Below are 24,830 nucleotides of genomic sequence, written 5' to 3'. Positions count from 1 at the left end.
CAACTATTGAGTTTAAATGGCCTTAAATGTACCCTCCACTTTAATATGCAACTCAAACTGAGTTTTCTAAGGACAAATTGTGGCTCACGACAACTGACACACACAGAGTAGGCAACTGAATGACGACAATGTAAGCACTTGCATTAGTTTAGTTGGGCACAGCCAGCAAAGTACTTCATTAGTTTAGAGGAAGAGAGCCTATCAACAACTGACTGAAAACGCTTTGAGTATGACTGCCAACACTGCCAGACCTCATAGAGCAGATTACTGTATTGTTGTGCATAAGTGATGCTTCATTTAATGTACAACCCTCACTGTTTGTCATATCTCAAAACCTATTGCTCAAAAGATTTCTGACCCAGTTTCAGAAACAGTCACGGTGGTCACTTCTGTTTTCATCTCCCTCTACCCTCAGTGTCATCTAACACAAAAAGTGAAGGTTTCTTTTCAAGCTGTTAAGAAAAATGAGATGTAATCATCTCTAAATTTACTGTGATGTGGACACTTTAATAAAAGGAAACCTACTGAGATTTGAATCAACTTTGACTTTGAAAGTCTGAGTCCAAAAATTACACATCCACAGAGCCAAGAGTTAACAACTACAACACTATAACACCACCAGATTTCCCTGCAGCAAAACTTCTCTCCGACCGCTACAGTCGGCCTACATCATTTTGACAAATGGATGTCAGGAAGTTTGTAGGCAGCAAACAGGAAGGTTTTGTTAACTATTCTTTTTTCTTTCTTCTAAATTGGCTTATATTGGGAAACAAAGAGAGCCCTGTTACCAGATTAAACCTCCCATTTACTGCCATTGATCTGTCTTCGTCACTGCTGGGAGTTTATAGATCCTCTTCAACAAACATGAGGTGCCACAGGGATCGGTTCTTGGATCAGTTTATTTTCTCATTTTTGATACACCACCCTCTGTTTTGTAATTGTCGTTCTTTGTTTCTTAACTTCATATCATGTAAATCAAATTTTGCTACTGACGAGATTTGATTCCCTCCCATAATTTAACACTTGGACATATTCTGTTTCACTCAGAAATGGGTCACACGTAAAGTTTATAGTTTAACTTCTATGCAGATGACACCCTCCTTAAAACATATTATGTTAACCAAAAAAAAATCATTACACCTGAGATGGAAATCATAGGCTGTTCCTCTGAAATGAAAATGATTATCAAAATTGGAAGAAAGTTCCTCACAACTACGACAGTTTTTTTCCCCCCATCCATTCTTCCTTCCTTCCACTTTGATCCTTTTTTTTAAGTTTAGGAGGAAGTAGCCTACATTTGACAAACTTGCTAAAGTTGACCCAGAAAATTAACAGGCAGGTGAAATATTAAAACTCAACATTTAACAATGAAGCAGCTTACACTCTTCACAAACTTTGTGGTCCCTGAGGAGTTTGTTTGGCATATATTTTCCATAACTTGGTTTTGTGCTTGTTCCACATAAATAAAGAAAAAGTATTTGTCAATACAGCCTTTCTGTTGAAGACTTGATGTTTAGATACTGTAATTTTTAGAATAAAACCAAAGAATACTAAATGTCACTGGGGTATCGTTAACCTCGGTGGGTAGAGCAGATGCCCCATATGCAGAGGCTATAGTCCATGCCGCAGCGGCCCCAGTTTGATTCCACTGGTGGTGGTCCGTTCCCCCTCTCTCCGTCTCCCCATTTCCTGTCTCTCTACAGCTGTCCTGTCAATTCAAGGCCTAAAAGCCCCCAAAAAAACTTTAAAAGAAGAAGAAGAAGAAGGAATTTAATTGTTTCCGTATGTATCTCTCATGATTTACATTGAATTGAATTAAATTTAACATTTTGAAATTGTGTTTCACACAACTTTTAATTCAAAGACAGTGGCTGCTTCTAAAGCCAATTCAGGAATAAATAAGTAGGTTCTACACAAAATAAAACTATTTGTTCCCCATGTTATGGTCATCATAAATGAAAGGGGATTAAAAGGGGGCAAAAAGGGGGGAAATGCTCAAACTGTTTGAATGTTAGCAGGGTTCAGGGAGCACATCCAGTGTGGAGGGTGGGTTGGGTGGATGGGGGGCTCTACAACATCCTCCGTCCTCCTGAAGTGCCCTCAAGCAGGACGTTGAAACCTGCCGCCCAAAAACTAGTCATGTCAAGAAGAGAAACACATCCATTTGCAAGTTTTCTAGCTTTTAGGATATAAGTCCAGTTTAAGTCTTTTTCCGACTCAGCGTTAGCCTGATATTAAAAGGAAGATAAATTGCAGCCAACCCCAGTGAAATTTTCTTCTTAAAAAAAAGAAAAAGAAAGAAACAAAGCCAAATGAACACCGAAGATGTATAAAATGCGCTTTGTTCATCAGAGGGAGGGAGAGAGAAAAGGCTCCACTCAGCGAGCTCTGAATGCTGCATTTCATGCCTGCAACAATTATGCTGAAAGGTCAAGTATTACAGCATCTTGTGCTCCGCTTTGCATGCAAAGTATTTCTGTTCACAAATGACCCTCGTTTGCGCTCTTTGCACAATGGATTGAAGAACCAGATAAACGTCGGACAATTAAAGATTTTTGCTGCTAGCTGACAATAACATTTACCAGAGGGGGGGTGATTGCAGTTGCTGTGTAATTGTAATTGTCCTGTTTGTAATGCACATTAATCCTCAGGCCTGTTGCAATGAAATGTTTAGGAAGTTAAGAAAGACAAAATGATGCATTTTATAAGAAGGAACGTCGACTACTTTATCTTTGTAAACACGGTCATTATGAATAATTTTCCTTTTTGAAAAATAGCCCTGCAAAGTTTTCACATACACTGTAATGGAAATTGTTATGTGAATATTTTTCAGTGATAATGCCAGTCTTTTGTTTATTTTGTTTTCTAATTTACGTCTCTATTTCAGCACCGTGGACAGCACCAGATTCATCCTTTTACATCTTGAACATTAGGAACTTCAAATTATCTTTAAAAGAATAATAATGATGAAAATAATAATAGTAATAATTATAATCATAGTAAAAGCCTGTCTTAGATCCACTGTTAACTTAATGCACAACAGTGATATTGCATTAGGGACATATCTGCTGCCTGCACCTAACTCACGAGATCACGTGAGACGCACTTTAGTTTACTTATTGCAGGTCTGATATAGTCTTAATCCCATAATAATATAAAATTACTTTAGTTCAAGATCAGTGAGGCTTTTATTTTGGTGAAAATAATGAATGCTGCTGCAGCAAGCGGCATAAATACCATTATACATTTGTGCAGTTATATACTGTATGTATTAAAAACACGTGACATCCTGAGTATATGTCGCTGCAATGCAAATATTTACTCCGTATTTAGAAATGTTCAAAAATGTACAATTTATAATTTTCGTTAAGAAAAAAAAAACTTATTTGAAGAAATGAGAAGCACAACTTTTTTTGTGGGCCATGGTTCAGGCTGACATTTTTAAAGTGTAGGTTGCAATATTTATTAATAATAAACCAAATTGTTTCCGTGCTCGCATGTTTCATATTCTCTTAAACTATGAATTCTTGTTTCATAAGGCATGAGCTCTGGCTGCTTAATATTATCCCAGAGGTGATGCTGCAGCTAAACAGGCGAATAAAATTCACCAGCTAGTCACTAACTCCAATATGATTACCTTGAGATTAGGGACTAATTGCTTGGGGTTCATGGGGACCAGCCCACCATAAAGCCAGGAGGACTTGGGGAGTTGCACTGTGGGCTTCTACAAAAGAGAGCGATGAGAGCACACACGCTTCCAACAAGTCATTCTCAACAGCTACAAGCAGCACACAAAGACCACACACCGCGCCAAAGACATGTTAATGTAATCCCAGAGTTCTCACTTCTCTCCCGAACAAAACCAGCTTTGCAAAACAGCCTAATAGAAGATAGTTTCAGACGCTGCAAAGATTTCACTTTAAAGACTCCAGAGGGGGTTTGATGGGCTGCTCGGTGGCCTGGAACTGCGAGTTTAATTCTTAAACTAATCATAGTGTCATTTACTAAATATTATTAATGAGCCAAAAAAAAAAAAAACATTTTTGAAAGTTGCATGCTTAAAAAAATCACTCAGTGCAGGAAAAAAAAAAGCCAAACAGCTCTAACAGTGGATGAGGCAGAAGCTGCTGCTGAGCTCCAGCCACAGCTCTTATATTATAGCCATCCCCCAAACCGCCTTGAAAGGTTTCTTCGGTAGGGGAACTCAAGATGGCATCAACATCAAAACACGGATAAATGAACCAGATAATGCAAGGGGGGCAAACATATATAAATATAAATATATCCGAGCGGTGGCTGCTGCTAATGCGTGGGTTATTTTGCAGGGTCTTGGGTAAGCTGGGAGTAATAGTGTAAATGGCAGGAATCAGAGAGGATAATGAGGAATAAAATCCACCTGTCAAAAACAGTGATCCCATGTAAAAGACTGACATTAAGTGTGGAAAGAGGAGTCAGGTGCAGAGTGCAGACAGGCCTGTATAGGATTAATGCAGCCGCATGCGCGCGCACATCCACTCACTTATAGAAAAAAACTAAACAAAACAGGAGCTACAGGTTCTACTCTTGATTTATTATTTTGATTAATTTTTTACTTGTTTATTTAGTCAGATGTCCTATGAGAATTTAGAGCCAAAGTATTTCTAATTGAAAAAATAGAAAAAGTAAAGGGTCAAAGAGGCCATATCTATTATAGATTAATAAGGAATATGAATATGTGTTAAATGTGTTAGAAATAATCATTTAGCCTAAGACAACAACAGAGAGGTAGACTATCCAGGGAACTTTTTAAAAGTAGTAATAGCCTGTGTTTACATCTAAAGCTCGTCTGAAAAAAAAAGAAAGAAAAGAAAAGAAAAAGGAAAAAATAGCTTCAATAAATATAAATTCACTCAGACTGTATTGTATGCCTATCTTATCCAGACGGAAGATGTAGCCTATGAAATTACAGCTGTAGGATGTGTGACAGCGTGTGAATTGAAAACTGCTTATTTCCGCCGTTAAAGAAAATCACCTGTCTTTACCTCCGTCGCGCACTGTAAAAAGTAACCAGCCCAATAAGTTATCCCGACATGTTTCTATAATTTAAATCAACTCAACATAATGAATTGAGGAATTTAAACTTAATTTAATGAGTTATTGGTATCCCAACTTAAGAGCTTAAGCCAGTTTAATGAAATGGAAATTTCAATGAGTCAACCTAACTTGAGAACATGAGTTTTACCAACAGTAACTGAATCTCTCATGAACTGAGCTGACCCCTGCTGAGGTAGCCATATTAATCCGCCGTAAAAAACAGTGCCTGAAATTTTGTCTTGATCTGATAAATAATTATCATATAAGATCTTTTAAAATACGTCAGGAGCTCCACTCGGCTGCAGCTGACAATTAACAGAGGAAGAGGAACACTTTTTAAGTCTTGTTAAGGCGGTTAAAGAGAAGTGGCGGAGGACTACTTTTTATCAGCAAGATCAGGACGTGACCGGCTGCCCGGATCTCATTTCTCAACGGGCAGGTGCAGGAGAGAAATCGGCGCGGAGCAGCAGGCAAGCATCATCGACTGGATTATGGTAAGTGGTTGCATTTATCTTTTATTTAAAATAAATAAATTAATATTAATGTAAATTGGCTGTGGATAGTATAATTTCAGCGTTCTAACATTTCCCGGGAGACATGTTGGTTAATTTGAGCCTAACATTTTCATAGTCTTGTGACTAACAATACTTTTTAAACTTTAAGTAGTAGTTAGCAAGAGTTGTATGGCATTAGAAGCATGTTCATGGTGCTCGGTAAAAGTTTTGTTTGAAACTGGTGCTTTGTTTGCAAGGTTTGTTGAGTTAACGGCTTCACAAGGCTAGCTGTGTCAGTAATTAGTCGTGGCCCGCCAGCGCGTGCGTCTGCCGTTAGCCTCTCTTTTTTTTCTCTCTCTTTTTTTTCCTGCGCCATTAGCAGAGGTGTAGGCTGCGGTCACAAACGAGGGAAACCTGCTGATAACTGAATAGGTTGCGATGACGGACATGAATGCATGCAAATTGGTGAATGTTTTTGAAGGCAGCAGTCACATTCAGTTAAATGGTGGCGAAAACTCCCAAAAACAATTCTTTAAAAATTTGCTGTAGTAGTTAGCAAAAGTTGTACGGCTTCCCAAGGCTAACGTTAGCTGTGTCAGTAATTAGACGTGGCCCGTGAGCGCGTGCGTCTGCCTGCCTGCCATTAGTTTTTTTTCCCTCGCCATAGAGCTCCCAGTGGTCTGTAATGTTGTTGAGGGGGGAGTGAAGGTTTGTTACCGTGAGTATAAAAACTGTTAGCTTGTGTGGATTAGTGCAGTGCCTGTGGAAACTCCTTAACGGTCATGGTCATTACTGGTAAAATTGTCCAGTGGCGAACGGTCCGTGGTGATAAAAAGGTTGGGAATCCCTGGTCTAAAGTATGTTTTGTGTTTTTTTAGGTGCTGCTATCCATAGAAGATAGGCAACAATTGGATGAAGTAGAGCTGTAAGTTTTGCAGTTTTGCCACATACAATCAAAAAAACTATCATCATTCATCACTCAACATGGATGTGGCCTGTCTGTGCCTGTCTCCTCAGATTAGGACAGAATTCCAGCGTACCGGAGGACCTCCTGGAGAAGTTTTTACAGGACTGGATGGACTTGTGCGGGCTATTGGCAGTTTACAGAGCAGCGACCAGGAGTGGCCTTGAAAAAAATGTAAGTTGAAGGGCAGATGACTAAAGAGACAATTTTTGTTAACATTTTCATCTTACTGCATGTTTATTTGTATTGTAGGACACAAATGGGAGAAGGACGGCTGCTCTTCTTGGCCTGCCACACTTTATCTCGGGTGAAGATTCTTCCAATGTCATCAGGATGTGTAATGTAAGAATTTATGCATTTTTGTTTAATGCCTAATCTCCCTCTCTTCCTATGCTCATCTGCTTTCCTCTTCTTTTCTTCATCTCATTCTCTACCTTTTTCTCTCCCTCTTCTCCTTTTCCTCCTTTACTCACTGTCTCACTCCTCTTTCCCCTCTCATCCTCTCATTCTCTACCTCCTCTCCCTTCTCTTACTTTCTAATTCAGCTCTCTCCTTCTACATTTCCCCTTGTCTATCCCCCCTCCTAATCTCCTTTATTTCCTTTTATTATCCCTGCTTCCCACTTCATTTCCCCTCCTTGTCTACTTCACCCTCCTTCTCTTCCTCCTTTACTTCCTGTCTCACTCTTCTCTCTTTTCTATATAGTATGTTGAATTATGAAAATGGTCTTACTCTATTTCTTTTCTTTTCAAGGCGCATACTGACATGCTGGACGGCACGATGAAGGGTATACAGCTGAGCTGATCGCCTGTGAAGGGAGTGAACAAGGGCCCACTCCACACAACATTTTCGACATTGCCGTCGTGGTTGCAGAGACTGTTTTTCTCCACAGCCGGAAAGACATTGCACAAAGGAGAAATTAATCTCAGGCAAGATTTGTTTTTTTGATTGTTGTTCTATGGAACGGGACCCTGTACACACTGACTTTACACTCTCACACACTCTGTAACCTGCATTGATAAGATGAGTCTTTATTGTTTCTTGATTGTTCTATGCATTGGAGCCCCTCACTCACTTCAGTTGCCTCACACTCACTCTCCATCGCACACACACACTCTCTCACTCTCTAATGTTTGTTGATAAGATAACCCTTCATTGTGACTGGAGAAATTCATCAAGATTGTTGTTTATTATTTCTGTTCAATAAATGTATTTGAACTGTAAGTCTATTCAGTGTGATCTTTAGTAAACTTGTTAACTTGCCATTGTGAGTCGAGACAAAATCAGTAATTTAAAAACATTAGTTTGTTCAATTTGCAACTTTAAGTTCAAAAGCTGCCTTAAAAACATGAGTTAAAGTCACTTAAAATGCAATATAGTAAGTAGTTTGAACTAAAATCATCAAGTTTAAATAGTACAAAATCATGAGTTAAATAACTAGTATAACTGAACCTTATGAGTTGAAACAACATATAATCATAAGTTAAGTTAACAAGAGAAAGTAAGTTTTATTTAATGTACAATGTAACATTGTAAGTAATTTCAACTCAGAGTATCAAGTTCAAACAATAAATGGTCATTAATTAAGCGATTTATATAACTTACATTCCTTAGTTGAAATAAAGCTTTTGTCAAAGTTGAGTTAACTCATGTTTTTAAGGCAGCTTTTGAACTTAAATGTATAAGTTAAACCACCCTGAAATTTATTACAGTGCGTGGCAACAGCATTGTTTACAGTTTAAGACCTATAGCTCTATTAGGCGGCGGGAAAATAGTCCCTAATGATTATTATAGCTTTTGTTTACACAGCGTCTTCTATACCGACAGAGAAATACATGGCGGCTGGTGTTTGTGTGCGCGACGTTTGTGCGCAAACAGCAAAGAGCGCGTGCAGCGAGCAGGTCCACAGACCGTCGTTAGGCCTGTGACAGTGTAACACACACACACACACACACCTGTGCTGGTTTGTTATTGACGCCGGACACACACATACACACACACATAGCCTACACACAGCCTTTCGCCGTTTCCTTTCAATCCCCCTGATTGATTATTGATAAAGCAGCTGATAGCCGCGCGCCGACAGTTCGCCTCGCGAGTTATTTGAGAAGAATACCGCGATGTTTGGTCAGGGATCTCATCGATAAGCTGCCCTTTGAGCAGCGCTGTGCTGTTTGATGTGGGGAGAGCCGCGAGACCTCACCTTCCTGACTCACACACACATAACACACACACACACACACAACACACACAACACACACCGGTGCTGCAAACACGCACACATAGAAAGAGAAAAGAAAATACAGCACATAAAGGCTGAGTTTACTCTGCAGGGCACATGCCTGTGTGAGCTGCAGCCGTCACGATAAGACTGAAGGCTGTGTGATTTGTCACAGAATAAAACCGAGAAATAGGCTCCAGTGTTGATCTGTCATGCCACAATAAAGAGCCTGAGTGTTGATACTCTGGTCTGGTTTTGTCACTTTGCCAAACCTGAACCTGTTTAGCAACAGTGTGGACTGGAATCTAAATCTACAGCCAATAATTTATCACAATAAACCCAGGGATTGGAACAAATAAAAACAAATCTAAGAGAAAACTAATAATAATTATATAATAATAGCCTATTTAATAATAATAATGCTGCCTTGTTTATGGGTTTTTTTTTTCCAGGGGCCAATTTCTGCCGTTACACCGCATTGACATATTTCACAATAAAAAGCTTAACTGTCATGTTTCCATAATTTATTAATAGGACTGTTTTGTAGTAAGTCAAATATCTATATAAGTTACAAAGAAATAAAACGTACAAATACCAATGAAACGACAACAAACCGGCAATAGCGTCAAAAACTTTTGTACAACAGATAGCTAAAATTCAAACCTTTTACAGAAATATACAAGCTAGATCTACGGCTTACATTAAATTCTATTATAAATCAGAGTCATCTCGTGTGTTTGTTGGTTTGTGTGCTTTGTGAAAGGGATTTTAACAGCACCCATGTTCAGCAGTCCTCTGCTCTACGTGCCTCCCTTTTTCAGCTTCACTTCCTCCACCTAACGCGGCCTATGTGACTGTGACTGCTGATTCTTCCTCTCTCAATATAATTTACATAAATAAATCCCAAGATTTTTCACATCCGCAGTTTCTGCACGAGTGTTTCTTCCAGACAAGTCACACTTCCTCCCAGAGGGTGAAAATTTCAAAACAAGAGCTGCACCGATTTCACTCGGTTCTTTTTCAAATGCGCACATTTACAGTGAAACTTGTCGAAGTCTTTGACCGTGTTTTTTTCTCTCCTCTTTTTCTTTCTTTTTTTTTTTTGTTTAAATCAAAGCCGGCGCCTCTTGTCACCACGTCCTGCCGTATAACAGGGCTGAACACTGCAGGGCCGAGCCGTACTCTGAGCCGGGGGAGTTGAGGTGGGAGAGGCCGGCCACTTGGCCCTGCAGTGACGGCGGACTGGAGGAGTGCGGTGCCAAATCTGGAGAGTGACCTGTGCTTCCCACCTGCTGGCTCTGATGCTGCCCGAGGCCGGACGTGTTGTTGGACATGATCATGACATTGCCTCCTTGCGGGTGATGCGTCTGCGCCGAGGACGTAGGCGTGTGTCCGGTGCCTTGGCACGGCTTGCCGTCCTTCACCAGCACCGGCACGGCCACTCTCCGCGGGGATTGTTGCTGCTGCTGCTGCTGGCATGAGCCGCTGTCCTGCTGCATCTGCTGCTGGGACACCTTGTCTTTGGCCTGCCTCTTCATCTTGTACCGGTGGTTCTGGAACCAGATTTTCACCTGGGTCGGGGTGAGGTGGATCATACTCGCCAGGTGCTCCCTCTCCGGCGCCGACAGGTATTTCTGCTGCTTGAAGCGTCGCTCCAGCTCGTAGACCTGCGCCTGGGAGAACAGCACTCGCCTCTTCCTCCGCGGGGTGCTGGACAGAGAGCCCATGCCTTTACCCACGTCTGCCAGGGAGCTGAGGCTGCCCATACTGCCCATGTTCATGCCCGACGACGAGCCCATGAAGCGAGAGACTGAGGGGGGGAAATGAGCAGAAACACAATTACATTTCTGATATTAATTGCAAAATCTGTTATGTGGACAACCCAATAAAATTTTTAACACTGCAATTTCACGTGTATTTTCATTAATGGCAGGTTTTAAATAAGAAAAAAAAACTGAGTGCAACACAACAATATCAGCAGAAAAGTGTCAAACTGAATCCAAAGGAAGCAGGATCTCTTCTCCCTTCAGTGCGCGTTAAACTCCACTGTGATAAATAAACCAAACGGTCAAATCGTTTCAACTAACAAGAGCAGAAAAAGTTCACAACCGACAGCACGTTACAGTCGGATTAATGTGGTGAAGGAAGGTTGATAAACTATTTTCAATAAACGCGCAGAGATTAGAGGGATGTGCTGATCCCGTGCGCCTCTACATGGGGAGACTTTTTCCAGATGTTGCCCGCGTACATGAGGATTTATTCTACTTTATATTTTCTCTTCTTCATAATAAAATTCAGAAACCCAGACTAGAAGGATACACAGTGCACTCTTTTACCCACAAACACACACACACATGCAAAGCTGACAGAGAGCAACAACAGAAAGCGCTAAATGCACCATCAACACCACACATGGATCCAAAAGCTGCAGTCCGAGGACAGCAGCAGCAGGTGCAGGTGCAGGTACTCACTGGTGGAGAAGCGCGGGTCTGGGTTGGCTCCGTACCAGCCGGTGGCCGTGGCGCTGCCCCGCATGCCGTCTTGGTAGGACGGCAGGTCGCCCATGTTGCCCAGGTTGCCGTTACAGTAGCCCCCCATGGCCGAGTGTGACAGCTGAGAGACACCTGCCGCAGTCATGTGGTAAGCCGCAGACACAGTCCCATTGTGGCCCATGTGGTGCTGCTGCATCGCCGCCTGAGAAACCTGCGGCTGCCGGTAAGAAGTGAGAGGTGCCCCCAAGTTGTTATTCTCCATACTTAATTTCTTATAGCTCTCCTCAAGGGGACTCAAGATATCGGAAACAGAAAAAGGAGTCGTATGCTTAGGGCTCATCGACATTGTTCTGGGGCTGGAGAGGGAGAAATTAGAAGGCAAGGCAATCTCTCCTTCTCTTTTTTTTCCTCTTTTTTTTTTGGCCAAAGCCCCTCTGGTTCCTGTTGTCTCAACGTCGATCCTGGTAGATGAACACGTAGGAGAGCGCCTCAAGTCCGCCTTAATTGGATTGAGTGGGAGCTCTGTGCTGGCTTTGGTTTGTTTTAGCTGGGTGCCAGGTTTAAGGCTACCATCAGAGGCGGGGCATCCGCAACAACACAAAACAGCTCTAGCCTCCTTTCGCCGAGCGTAATTTCACTTACAAGACATGTGCTCCCCTCTCACCAACAATAACACGAGCGCTGTACATCAGCATCATGGTCAGAAATGACGGTGCCGGCGGCTGCGGCCGGTGTCCGGGCTGTGCGCCGCCGCTGCAGCTGCCGCGTCAGGAGTTGGTGCGACTTGTTGCTGTCGCTGATGAGCGCGCGGCTGCACCTTGGGTTTGCAGTGACCACAATACACTTTATTAACTGTAGTGATGTTTACGAGGGCCTCTTGATGAAAGGAGGCCTATATGGACTTGAGAGTTGGAGAACCACTCCTCAGTTGAACTACTGACTTTTAATGGCCATGAGAGGCCTCCAGTGATTGCAGGATTGTTTGTGTTATGCCTTATCGTACTCAGACATGCAAAAGTGCACTTGCAGGGAGGGAAATTGACTGATACTGATAAGTAAATAAATACACATCCGCGTGTTAAGTGGCTGCGTAAATGATTAACCCCCCTCGTTTTTTTTCTTCTTTTGATATCATTGGACGCAATTGGCAGCGTGTTACCTAAATTCACATGCACACACTCCTCTGAGAGACCTGGGTAATAAAACACAAACACACACTCACACACGCACGCTCGCACACATACACAACAAAAACAAAAACAGTACAGAGTCTGGAGCAGGAGAGGCTCTCGTGTGAAGTTAACGGCGTTCAAGTACTCTCCTGCAGCACAACGCCAGGTAGCCCTCAGTAGCGTTTTCCCTTAATGCTCAAGGAGCCATCACAGTGAAAGTCAATCACATCTCATTTCTGACATTTTACGCAGAAGCGGAAGAGAAGTTTTTTTTTTTTTTTGTATGTGCGTGTGTGTGTGTGCTCATGTTGTTGCTGTTGTAATTTTTTCCAACCTGCTCTGGAGAATCAGCCTTGTCTCATGTGGATATTTTTTGTGGTCCACTTTCATACGAACATTTAGGTGGGTTCTTCCTGCGTCAAAAATAAGAGTTATAACAATTATGTTACAGAATTACTTACGTAAAACACTGTAACAATTATTTTCTTATCGTTATAATTATTATCGTCACTACAAAAAATATTATTATTATTATATCATATTATTACTGCAGAATCTTTATAAGAAGACGTGTGCAATTAGCTTCTTTACTTTGATATTATTTTACATAAAAGTCAGTGTTTGAATATAAAGCACTAGCCTTAAATACGAGTCATTATTAAGCGAGTTAATTCTGTCTCCTCGTTTTCAGTTGCAACATTATTGTCATAATATAGCCTAATAATATAATAATTGTCGCAATATTAGAAAAAAAAGAGCAGTGACGAATTCATATCGATACAATAACTTCTAACTCACAGTCTGTGGATGTCAGGATCAGAACCGGAGCTACTGGAAAACCCATGACGCGCGTATTTAGTATTTGAAAACGTTGGTTTTGTAAAGGTCTGTTTGGAGGTCTAACGGCGGTCCTGCAGCAGCAGCAGCAGCAGCAGCAGCAGCAGCAGCATGAGCCCTCAGCTCCTGACCGAGGTCTGTGTCTGCAGGTTCAACTCATATCTCCTTATACAGGAATTAAAGAAACACAGCGTCTTCTGGTGGCAGACACACTCAGCTGTCACACTCTGATCCGGTTTATTCCTCGTTTACCCTAAAATCAGATCTTTGTTTCACTTTGAACATTTTTGTTTTATTGTTTGTCTTTTTGTTTCTACTTAAATTAGTGACGCTGCAGCATCCTCAGGAACGAGCTGTTAAACTGGCACCTGTGTATGTGTGTGTGTGGAGTCAAGTCCCGTGACAGCAGTGGCATGCAGATCAGTGTGACAGTTCGTCACGGGGTTCATCAGACACACTTGTGTGTGTATTTTACTGGCTCCTGGCCGCGTGCGCGTTGGATCATCTGTGCACTGCTACTATCAGATGCACTGGTCCAATTTAAAGAGCCCTGTAACGTCCCAGCAGCACCTCGTCCTCCGACTGCCTCCCAATTATCTTTAATGAAGCAATATTACCATATAGTCCGAGGCTAAATATTACACTTTAAATAAATTGTTTGGATGATAGCCGAGGTGCAGGCGTATAATTCACAGGCCATATAATCGCAGGCAATTAAAATTACAGTGTCTGCATCCAAGGTAAATCTTGCTTATGCCTTCCTTAATTACGGAATTTCGCAAGGCATTCTTAATCAGTACCTTTTCCCTGTTCTGGCGCACGGCAATTATGGTCAATTAGCGGTAATTAGTCCAAATGTTCCGGCTAATTCCTCAGAATAATGAGGACACTTTGAAGTGGAGGGTATGGGGCTATCGAGCCTTTGTTATCGGGGCTCCAGGTTGTTGTTTATGAACTGACTGACGCATGATATAATTCACGGAACAGAGGAACTTCAGGGCGCAGAGGAAGTAGCGCAATGAAGAGTACAAGAAAATAACAAGTTGTTACTTATTGTTAATATTTCCAATTAAAAAATCAAATACTTTTTTAAATAGAAATGCAAATAAACTTTTGACTTCAAATATTCATGCCCACATTGCTACAGATAAACAGGTGGGAATTTTACATCTGGTGGCGCATAAAAAAGACTAAAACATCCGCACACTTGTCTCCATTGCGCATATGAAACCTTAACCCTAAACACTTTGCAGATGCTAATGCTATTTTGCATCCAGAGAGCATGTAACATCTGAGACGCACTTTAAAACAAATATCATCTGATCAGTCACATCCCGAGTGTCCACAGCCTCGTCTAAAGTTGGAAAAACTGTCCCGTTATTTCCTAGTCTCCTCTAAACTTTTCCCCCGTTTTCTTTCATGAAAACTCTCACAGCTCTTTTGATCCACCAGGAAATAAATGAGCGACAGGACAGAAAAACACAGAGGATGAGAGGGAGGCCACAGAGGACAGAAAACTGCCCACTAGGTGTGATCCATCATCACACACCACCTCGTGGCTTTCTACAGTACCTCTCTGTGCGTCATTCTTTAATTTTAAACTTTGAAGTAAACTACAGAAGATGAGTAATATTCATTCAGTCATCATTATTATGTCACACAAAGCAATGCAAAAACTCACTTTTTGGATGTGGGCAGTTTTTTCCTCCCATGACTCAACATCATGGAGAAATAAACACTATGAAACACGACCTTTGACGTAAGGCGTCGATCCAAGCGGCCACACGACGTCACTGGGGGCAGCGGCCATCTTTCTGCGTCCAATCAGCTGCAGCTGCAAAGCAACACAGACACAAGTCAAAGCCTGGTGGTGATGTGAGTTTTTCCCAGTGAAGCGCGCCCCCTAGTGGATCCAATGACTGCCCCCATCCACAGAAATGTAACACAACTCAGTCACAGTCACCACGGGAGGAGGAGGTGGGGGTGACAGGGTTTCCACAAAGATACGGTGTCTTATTCTGCCATCTAGTGGAGATGTGGGCAATAGACAGACTAGTCGTGTTTGCTGAAGATGGGAAAGTTATCAGCATCACTGCCATTCACTGTTTGAGCCTCTAGGCTCCAGGTTTATTTGGGGTCATTTTAGCCTTAAGTCTAAAACACCTTTTATACGTCACATGAATAATATTTTGTCCAACACAAACTCATCTGTCAGTCTGATTTCTGTGCATCTAACAAAATATGAAGCTACCAGAAGCAGAAAATGCAAGAAAAATGTACATCTATGAAAAAATTTATACGTTCACAGTGACAATGTCTCAAGAATAATATTATAAGACACATGTATTAGGATATAATTATTTAGTACTGGAGAAAGGGAATGCAAGACATCATAATACAGTTGTGACCTATATGTCACTGAAAATTTCAGTAATTTGCAGTTTTTACTGTTAAATGGTGTACAAATGTAAATCAGTTAAAAGTTTCACATCTGCACTTCCAGCTGTTTTTCTCAGCTCGTCTCCACATGAAATAAAGTTGTTGTTCTCAATAAAACAGTTGATTTACTGGTGAGTAGACTTTAGAGGGTTAAGTGAGTGCAAAATACAGTCTCCTCTTTCTTTCTTTTTTCTTTTTTCTTTAAAGCATATTTTTTGGGGCTTTTTCACCTTTAATAGACAGGACAGTTGAGAGAGAGACAGGAAATGGGAGGCAGAGAGGGGGGGAATGACACATAGGATAGGGCTGCTCAACGCAGGATTCGAACTGGGGCCGCCTGTAGTGACGACTGTAGCCTTAACAACTGAGCTAAACACTGCCCCCAGTTTCCTCTTTCTAAAAGGAGGATGACTAACTATAGCTTCATTTAATGCACTAAATGTGCATTCATGCCGCCAGTACATAAATGTTGGGTTTATGAGCAAACACACAACCAACTTGGTACCAGAGGCCAGTTGGAGAGCCACTGGATGAAACTGTACCTTTGGTCTGACCTTCAACCTTTGAAATCATGTGCAAAACAACAAAAACATCCCATGTATCAGAAGAGATGCCATCTTATTCTACAAACATAAATCTGATTTCAACACTTATTGAAACAGTTCACAAACTCAAGTAGAAAACGTTTTTTTTCCCCCAGCAGTTGTACTTGAACAAACAAACAATCTTTGAGGGATTTAAAAGCAGGATGGAGCTAAACACAACACCTGTGCATTTAACATTTTTTTGTTTTGTTTGTGGAGTATCAGGTGTTTTATCTTTTCTGATATGTGTAACCATAACTTTAGACACAAGAGCCAAGCTTCAGCTGCCAATACAGTTATAAGAACCTTGACATTTTACCACCAATAGGCCAAATCTTTTCTCCACCTGCCTCTCATTCTAATTAGTCACTTTAGACTCACTTCCAAACAGGATCACGCGTTAATAAACTGCTTCTTTGTTGACTACATTTTATTTATCCACTGTTTATTTATCCGCTATTTTATATATATATTTTATTTTTAACTGTGCATGCATAGTTTCCCTTCTGTAAAATTAAATCTCAATTTGCTTCCTCTCAATTCAAACATCAGTGTCTGCACCAACCCCCAACAGTTATGCACTTATCCTATATCATCTGTCTTCTACCTATAAACCATAGGCACCAAAAAACTGCAGTATTTCTTTAAAAACCAAAATTAGTACAAATGAATACATTTCAATTAAAGTAGCCTCAGTGCTGTTGAAACATCTTGGCTAAAATATGCACATTAAATGTGCCATTTGATTTCCTGCGTCTGAGAGAGAAGAGCTGCAGGACGTTCTCTCAGAGGACGATGTGTTTAAACAACCATAGTTTGTTCAGCCCTGTAGCCTGTACTGAAGGTTTTTAGATGATCCTCGTGTCTAAATCAAACCAAAACGAGCCACAATGATAAAGATCTTAAAGGCCAACGTTTGGGAACTTTTTGCATCTGAGTAAAAATACTTATCAATAACTGAGTATAGAATCAGCGTTTCTTTGTGTGGAGGCCATTAAAACCTAATATGCATTAAATGTTAATTGAAACAAGTTAACAAAACTCCTCCTGTGGCCCAGTTTACGTGGATCTTATAACTTTCCTGAAAGGGGCCCCGGGGCCAGTGAGTAAAACTATAGGATGGGCAGGCTAATACAAGCCCATCCTTTTCAGACAATTCCTCTGACCAACTTAAAAAACCAATGGCAACCTCTAAAAGCCTGTCTTTGTCACCCTTAAACCCCAAGATGCTCTAAAACACCATTGTGCAGTTAAACCTCATAAATTTGTCGCAGGGACTGATTAAACATCACGAGAATTGAAACACTAAAGATTTTGTCTCGGTCCCTTTTGGATAAAGGACAATGGTCCATTCACAGGGAGACACACAGACAAAAAGAGTGTTTAAGGGGAGATGCAGCGAGCTGAGGGGTTCGGCCAGTCCCCTCCATATGTGATACAAGGTGGCCCCAGCGAGGGGGACAAAGGGCCAGGTGACAGGGACGATGGGCTGCAGGGTCACAGGACGAGCAAACAACATTATAGGGGGCGTGAAAGCAGAAGACCCCCCTCGTCACTGATGAAATACTGACATGATTTTAAACACCGGAGCATATTATTCATCATGAAATATTCCAACGAGACCAGAAACGCGTCACTGAGGCGACAAAATGACCCGAGCATAAGTCAGCTGGATTTAAGAATATGAAAATCAACATCAGTTTCTCCACAATTTATAGAAGTGCTTCCCTCTTGAAGACAGTGTTAAACAGCTGCATAAATGCACTCATAAATAAAATAACATTCTGTGTATATCTATATCCTCAGAAAAACCCTATTTTCTTGCCTCTATCTATAGATATATCTATAAAAGCATCTCACTCTGCAGCTGCACCTGTTCTTGTGAAACTTATAAAATTAGAGAATCAGTCCTCTGCCTTAAATGCAGCCCGTTGCACCATTAAAAATCATATTCTCTTCACACTTACAGTACATAAACCAAGATGACCACAGAGAACTAATAGCTTTAGAATAACAAAAGTTAATGGTATTAAAGTGAAAAGCCGCCCATGGTCCCAGACGACAACAGGGAGCTATAGTGAGAGAGGCTGTAATGTTTACTGGGTATTCTTATGCTTAAGCAAAGCCAGTCCCTTTAGGAGTAATGTTTGCTCAGCTTCTGGGTGCATAATTAGTTTCTTTTACCATCAGAAAAGCCTCCAGGCCTCTGTCATGACCTGCTTCTGATTTTACATTTTGCTAATTTAATATATTTTAGACCACTGACTATGGTTTTAAAGCTACTGAACAGATTTAACGCACATTTGAGAGGTTACTGTTTGGAAAAATGAAACCAAACATTAAGGTAAACTCAAATAAATAAAATAAAATCTGAATTTTTGCATCCATTTTGCATCCGTTTGTTTTGGACTACATTTGAGAAAGAAAGCGCATACAATATTACATGTATCATACAAAATATGTGAGATGTTTTATTAATAACTTTGTTCACAAATAGAAACAGTTTAAACAGGTAAAAAACCTTTAAAGAAAGTCTCCTTAAAGACAACAAATAACATTATTTTTCCTTCAGACATTCAGGCTATAATAATATAGCTTCGCTGCTACCTCCTCTATTACCGCCTAATGCAGCCTACTGTACACATTTGCCTTCAACAACAACAGGTTATTCATACAAATATAACGTTTTAACAAATACATAATCTCAGCGGATAATTAAAAATACAGGCTACACCAGTAAGCCCGCGTTTGAGAAAAATATAAATCAGCATTTAAAAAAATAACAAATATCAAAATAAAATGTGCAAAATACATTTTGTTCTATAGGCCTATTATATAATGAAAAATCTAAATGTTTAAGTTGCTCAAAAAATTTGCTAAACATTCAGAAAACATTTGATGCAATTTCTAAATGAGTTTGTGCATTGAAACAGGGCCTTCATTTGAAAGAGTTGAAGTGGACCGAGTCGCTCCAAAAGTCTCTCCAGGCGAATCTGGAGGCCGCCGCGGTGGGAAAGTGCTGGTACCTGGGAGGAAGAGCGACCGGGGAGGGATGATGATGCTGCTGCAGAGACGGGTAGGCCAAGGGGAAGGGTACCGCATGAGAGGGGGGAGGAGGCAGACAGCCGCTTTTCTCCGTGTCCAGTAAGCAGGTGTGAAAAGGTTTCCCATCGCGCACCAGGATCGGAACGACGAGCCTGCGCAGCAAAGGCGGCGGCTGCACGATCTCCACGTCCGGCAGCAGCAGCGCTCCGTCCGCCCGGCCCCTCTTCATCTTGTAGCGGTGGTTCTGGAACCAGATCTTCACCTGGGTCGGCGTCAGGCTGAGCAGCCGGGCCAGCTGCTCCCTCTCCGGGCCCGACAGGTAGCGCTGCTGGCGGAAGCGCCTCTCCAGCTCCAGGGTCTGGGCCTTGGAGAACAGCACCCGGCGCTTCTTGCTCTTCTTGCTCTTGTCGGGCTCCGAGTCCAGGGACGAATCGTCCGGCTTGGTTGAGTCCGGGGAGGCCTCGAGGCTGCCTTCATCGGAAGCTGCAGAGATAAATAGGTCACAGGTTAGCCCACATATCTATTGATATAATGTGATAATAAAGATTTATTCTACACCTTTTCTATTCAAATGGACATCCATCAATGCATTCTTATATTTATCTATATATCTATCAGGATCAGGGTAAAGTTTACATCATTTTTCATAAGATATCTGTAATTTAGACACGCGGGTATCACATTGCAGTTTCAAAATAAAACTGGTTCAAATAAAAAATAGCAATAAAGATGCTATAACGAACGGATGAATGTTTTTTATTTTTTTTTAACGCTGACATTTATCAAACCCAGCATCAGCATCACCACCCATAGCTTTAAAGGCTTCAGACGTGTACTTACAGATGCAAGGGCTGCGGTCGCACTCCATCATCCAGGATGTGTAGGGCGAGCTGGAGGAGCAGGAGGAGTACACCGGGGAGGACCGCGGCGCTGCCTCCGCATCCTGCTCAGGCAAATCCAGGATGCTCCTGACGGAAAAACTGAACTTGGTCGGTGCAGCCATCGCGCGTCCTTTCGTCCTTTGCAAATCCGTGGTATATTGACGTTTTCTTTTTGCGCAGGAAATAAAAACACGCACTCAAAGTAAAGTCGGAGTCCAAGGAGAAGAAATGAAAAAACAACAGCAGCAACAACAAAAAAGAGAGCCGCAGCGGATCGTGTCCACTTTACGCGCTGTCCAAACAGCAGCTCTGTGTGCACTGCGCTCAGTGTTTACACAAACAGCACTCCATAAGCTGCAAACACAAGGCTGCGCTCTTATAAAGCCTCCTCCTCCGCTGAGTACCTGAATGGCTGGAGTGCTGTCACCCAATGACGGTAGGTGTGGAGGCTCAGAGTGAGGAAGAAAAAAAACCTCAGAGCGTCAACAATGAGCGAAGGAAACACTCGTCATCATTACAGATTCGTCCCGTATCGTCAAACTGGGAAACAGATAATGGTGATTGTTGGAGCTGAATCACGTCTTGGGTGGCAACTGACAACAGAGCCCGTCCCATCATCACCCCCCCACACACACAGACACACACACACACCACCACCACCCTCCTCCTCCCCCCTCCTCTCTCTCCCTCCCTCCCTGACTCCTCTCACCCAAACAACGTGTCCACCATTTACATACAAAGTGAGCAATTAGCCTGATGCATGCGAGTTGATTTAACTAATACGTCCATTAGAGGCGTATTAATTGCCGGCGTGAGAAATGTAGAGGTTTATGGTGGATGGAGGATTCCCAAACATGTGGGGTTGTTCCGGAAACGTCTCATGTCTCATACAGAGGGTTCCCAACAACAGGAAGTTTCTTACATTGCATTTGATTTCTTTTTTTTTTTCGTTCAGTGACATTTATTTGTGGACAAACTTAAATAGAAAACATTTCAACATTTAAAATAACACGCTGCAATGTAGCTTAGTTGTGAGCAGATTTGAGGTTTTTATCATAATTCTCATCATTATGACCCCAGACATACGTGGACATTGGCTTATAATAACAACTAATACCAACACAACAAAAAACGGTTGTAATATGAGACATTTTTCTTCATAAGAGAAGTTGGTGAGTAATACAAACTCAAATATGTCCTAATATCTGCTCACATCCGTGTTACAAGTCAGTTCTTATACGTCTAAAATGGGCTTTTAAAAGTATAAATGTAATGATTGTATTGCAGAAGTAAATTGGCTGTACGATAAATACTTTTTTAAACATGTCTATTCAGTTTCTGACAAAGTGGAGCAATGACTGATCACTGCTGACAGGATTTTGTTCATTGGTAATCAAGATAAATTATCATAATTACTCATGCCTCACGCGCACAGGCCCTAAATGGAAGCACTGTGGCTTCCACTGCGAAATTTTTTGTCGTGTTTTCTTTTCTTATTTATTATCAAAACTTTTTTCTTTTCTTTTCTTTTCTTTTTACTTAAAAAAATGATCCTGTAGTAAACAGCAGACCATCCTCTGCTCCACCTGACGCCTACATGCTCATATCACGGCTCTTTTTTGTGTCCATGGAAACATATAAAAACACATTAAATGCAAAGCCTGAACCCAGCCTTATGTGGGGGCTGTGATTTTTCTCTCTATTTGATATTGATATCGGCCCTCATCCACTTCAGCGAGGTGCATGAGGCCGGGGAGGAGAGCGCTGGTGGTGGACATGCTTCCCCAGTCGTCCTGGGTGGTCGGACGAGAGGGAACACAAATACATGCCAACCAGAGGAGGGGAACAAAAGGAGAAAATGTAGCCCCGCGTCCGAGACCCGTTGGAAGCATTTGTTCCAGTCAAGATTTTGCATTTGTTCAGTCCCGCAATAATGCCTGATTGACGCCCCGGCACAATGTCCTTTAACTTAGCAGGATAAATCCGAGCTTGTTCCGTGTTGTCATGGTTTTGAATGGAGCTGAATAGGATCTGGGACACTATCTACTGCTCTACGTCTACTGCCGCCAAGTCTATAGTCGGGAGCAATATTACATGTGTGATTCAGGACGTATTAAATTCCTTTTAGATTTTCAGAGATCAGCACAGTCAGTGACCTGTATCATTCTCCTGAAATGCCCTGACAACAGCCTTTATCTCCGCTCCTTTTTACGCACATTACGCACGGATGTTTCCTTGGAAAACAAACAACTTGAAGGAACTTTTAAGATAAAAATTTGGTGTCATCATGGAAAACCAACAGGACCAAATCCTCCCCCTGAGCATCCTGCCTGTGCACACATCGGCCTCCGAGTGGTTGACAAACACCAGCGGATTACAGTATAGTGCAGGTTTGCTGGAGTGGGCGGTTTACAGAGAGCACTCGATTGGAGAGCAAAAACAACGTGAAGGCAAAGAGAAGTCATGTCCAAAGAGCGGGAATTTTCTCTGTCCACAATGACCCAGCAGCCCCTTAATCTATTTAACACCCACAGGCTTCAGCCAGAGAGGGTCCTCTGCAGCTCCCAAGAGCTCTCCACTGCCAAATATTTACTCTGTTGTTCAGCTCTCCATTCCCAATCCCTCCTCAGCCAAATGCAGATTTCCCCTCACACGGTTCTGGAGTCAACAGCTGAAGTGACAGTTTTAACACATTAGACCCGAGCAGCCACAGGAGCTCAGCAACCCCTGCCACCAAACTCTGAACCACAGAGGGTCTTATGGTCTATTATTGAAATTATACAAGTTTAGTTATTGCACCCTGCTTCTCTCAACATGTCTTTTGCATCTTGTTGCTTGATGCACATACAGAGGTTGATAGTAGAAGACAGATTTCACAGTCATCAGATGTGGAGCAGCTCACTTTAAGTCTGAGGTCAACGCCTGCACATCAGCATGATTCCTCACTTCATGTTTGGAAGTTGATTTTGTACCTTCATGCATCTTGAGAATGAAACCTTTTAGTTTATTAGGAGATCTTATCTGTGTCCTGCAGTCCTGCAACTTTTAAAATGAAAATGTTTTGCTAAATTCAGTATTTAGAATTTTTTTATTAAGATAAAAGGAGTAGGTGCAATTTAAAGGACTTTCTTTAACAAGGGAATCGAACCTGGTGTGTGGAAACGCATCTCATGAGATACAAATTACACACAAACTATATTATTATTATTACTACAATATGAACACAGCTTAAAATCAAAGAAAAGTGAACCTTTTCTAAAGTTGTCCCCTGACAACATCATCCAAATTAAATTATATCTTATTTTAAAAACATGTTTGTTTGACATGTTTTAACACATGTATCCTGTTTTTGTGGGCTTTATACACTTACCTCCAAACAATAAGTTAATATTTAAGGGATAGCTTTTCGTATTGTGCTGACATGAAGTTTGGTGACTCAGAAGAGTTCAATTTCTTTTTTTCCAATTGAAAATACTCTCCCTCTCAAAAGTAACCTTTGGTATGGGTATGGGCCTCTTCTTTCAAACCCCACATCTTCAGTTTGTAACTTAAGTTTTTCATTAAATATCTGAGATACCAAGCCAAAGTTGAGATAAACAAGAGAAGATACTGCACAGTATATTATAGTATATATAATGAATAAACTAAACTGCATGTGTAAGATCAGGTGGATTGTCCCTTTAACTCCTGATGTGAGTGCTAATATTAGATGTTACCACTTAACCTCCTGCATTAGGCCTACATGTACACTTGCTATTCCAGAGTGGATCAAATGGTAAACGAGTGAAAGAGATAAATCCCTGAGACGTTTATCTGATTCCAAGTCACACTGATTATTCATCACCTTAACAGCCACAATGACCCCTCTGTTTGTCCTCCATGTGGAGGCTCAGTGTAGCATGATGCTCCAGCAGCTGCACCTGCTGCTGGTGTCCTCTCTCTTCCCTCCCTGTCCTGTAAATATCATTAGCATTTTGGAGAGGGGCTGTGGGGGATAATGACTTGGCGGCCACATCACTCTCCCTCTCTCTGTCTGTCTGCAGTAAACTGGGGTCTTGTGAAGCTGCTTGACCATGCAGCAGCAGCAGCAGCAGCAGCAGCTGTGTGTTTGCTGCTCAGTCTCACTGTGTCAAAGAGTCAGGTTTGTTTAAACGCTGCTTTAAGACACAAAACCAGTGTGTGCCCAGAGGATTTTCATAACGTTGTTAAAACACGGGATGGAAAAGGGAAACAGATCCCGGATCATTAACAGGTATATTATGACGTTATTTAAATAGTGTGTTTGAGTGCACACATTGAGGAAAGCCTATTAATACCACAGATCTTATAGTGGATCTTGACAAAAAGCACAATATATTCTCAATAAGCTTTGAGATGATTTAATCTCAAACCTTAATCATTTATTGAGATAATAGTTATTAACATCAATAAATTGCATTTTTTTTAAACGTCTTTGTCATCAACTGAAGAAACAAAAGAAAAGAAAATGAATCATTGATTATTTATCTCGATTACCAATTGGTATTGTGTCACCAATGAAACATCGAGGGTTGTAAAATATTTCCCTTAGTGGACACTGAATAAAACCCAGCCAACTACCGGAAATGAAATAATGAAATAGCACTTAC

General features: G+C 41.5%; 2 protein-coding genes across 2 annotated transcripts; both read right to left on the bottom strand.

Moving 5' to 3' along the window:
- Nucleotides 1–9,882: 9,882 nt before the first annotated feature.
- Nucleotides 9,883–11,590, bottom strand: nkx2.1 (NK2 homeobox 1; the record flags this gene model as incomplete). Its single annotated transcript, XM_083997857.1, has 2 exons — nucleotides 9,883–10,562; nucleotides 11,224–11,590. The coding sequence occupies 2 exons, from the start codon at nucleotides 11,588–11,590 to the stop codon at nucleotides 9,883–9,885; spliced, it is 1,047 nt and encodes a 348-aa protein (XP_083853983.1).
- A 7,624-nt stretch (nucleotides 11,591–19,214) lies between these two features.
- nkx2.9 (NK2 transcription factor related, locus 9) lies at nucleotides 19,215–20,324 on the bottom strand (the record flags this gene model as incomplete). Its single annotated transcript, XM_083997781.1, has 2 exons — nucleotides 19,215–19,804; nucleotides 20,162–20,324. 2 exons carry the CDS (start codon nucleotides 20,322–20,324, stop codon nucleotides 19,215–19,217), a joined length of 753 nt encoding a protein of 250 aa, XP_083853907.1.
- Nucleotides 20,325–24,830: the final 4,506 nt, after the last annotated feature.

This window comes from Trachurus trachurus, assembly GCF_905171665.1.
Source record: "Trachurus trachurus genome assembly, chromosome: 22".
NCBI lineage: Eukaryota > Metazoa > Chordata > Actinopteri > Carangiformes > Carangidae > Trachurus > Trachurus trachurus.
Note: the sequence above shows the minus strand (reverse complement) of the source record. Positions and strands in the feature narration are given on the sequence as shown.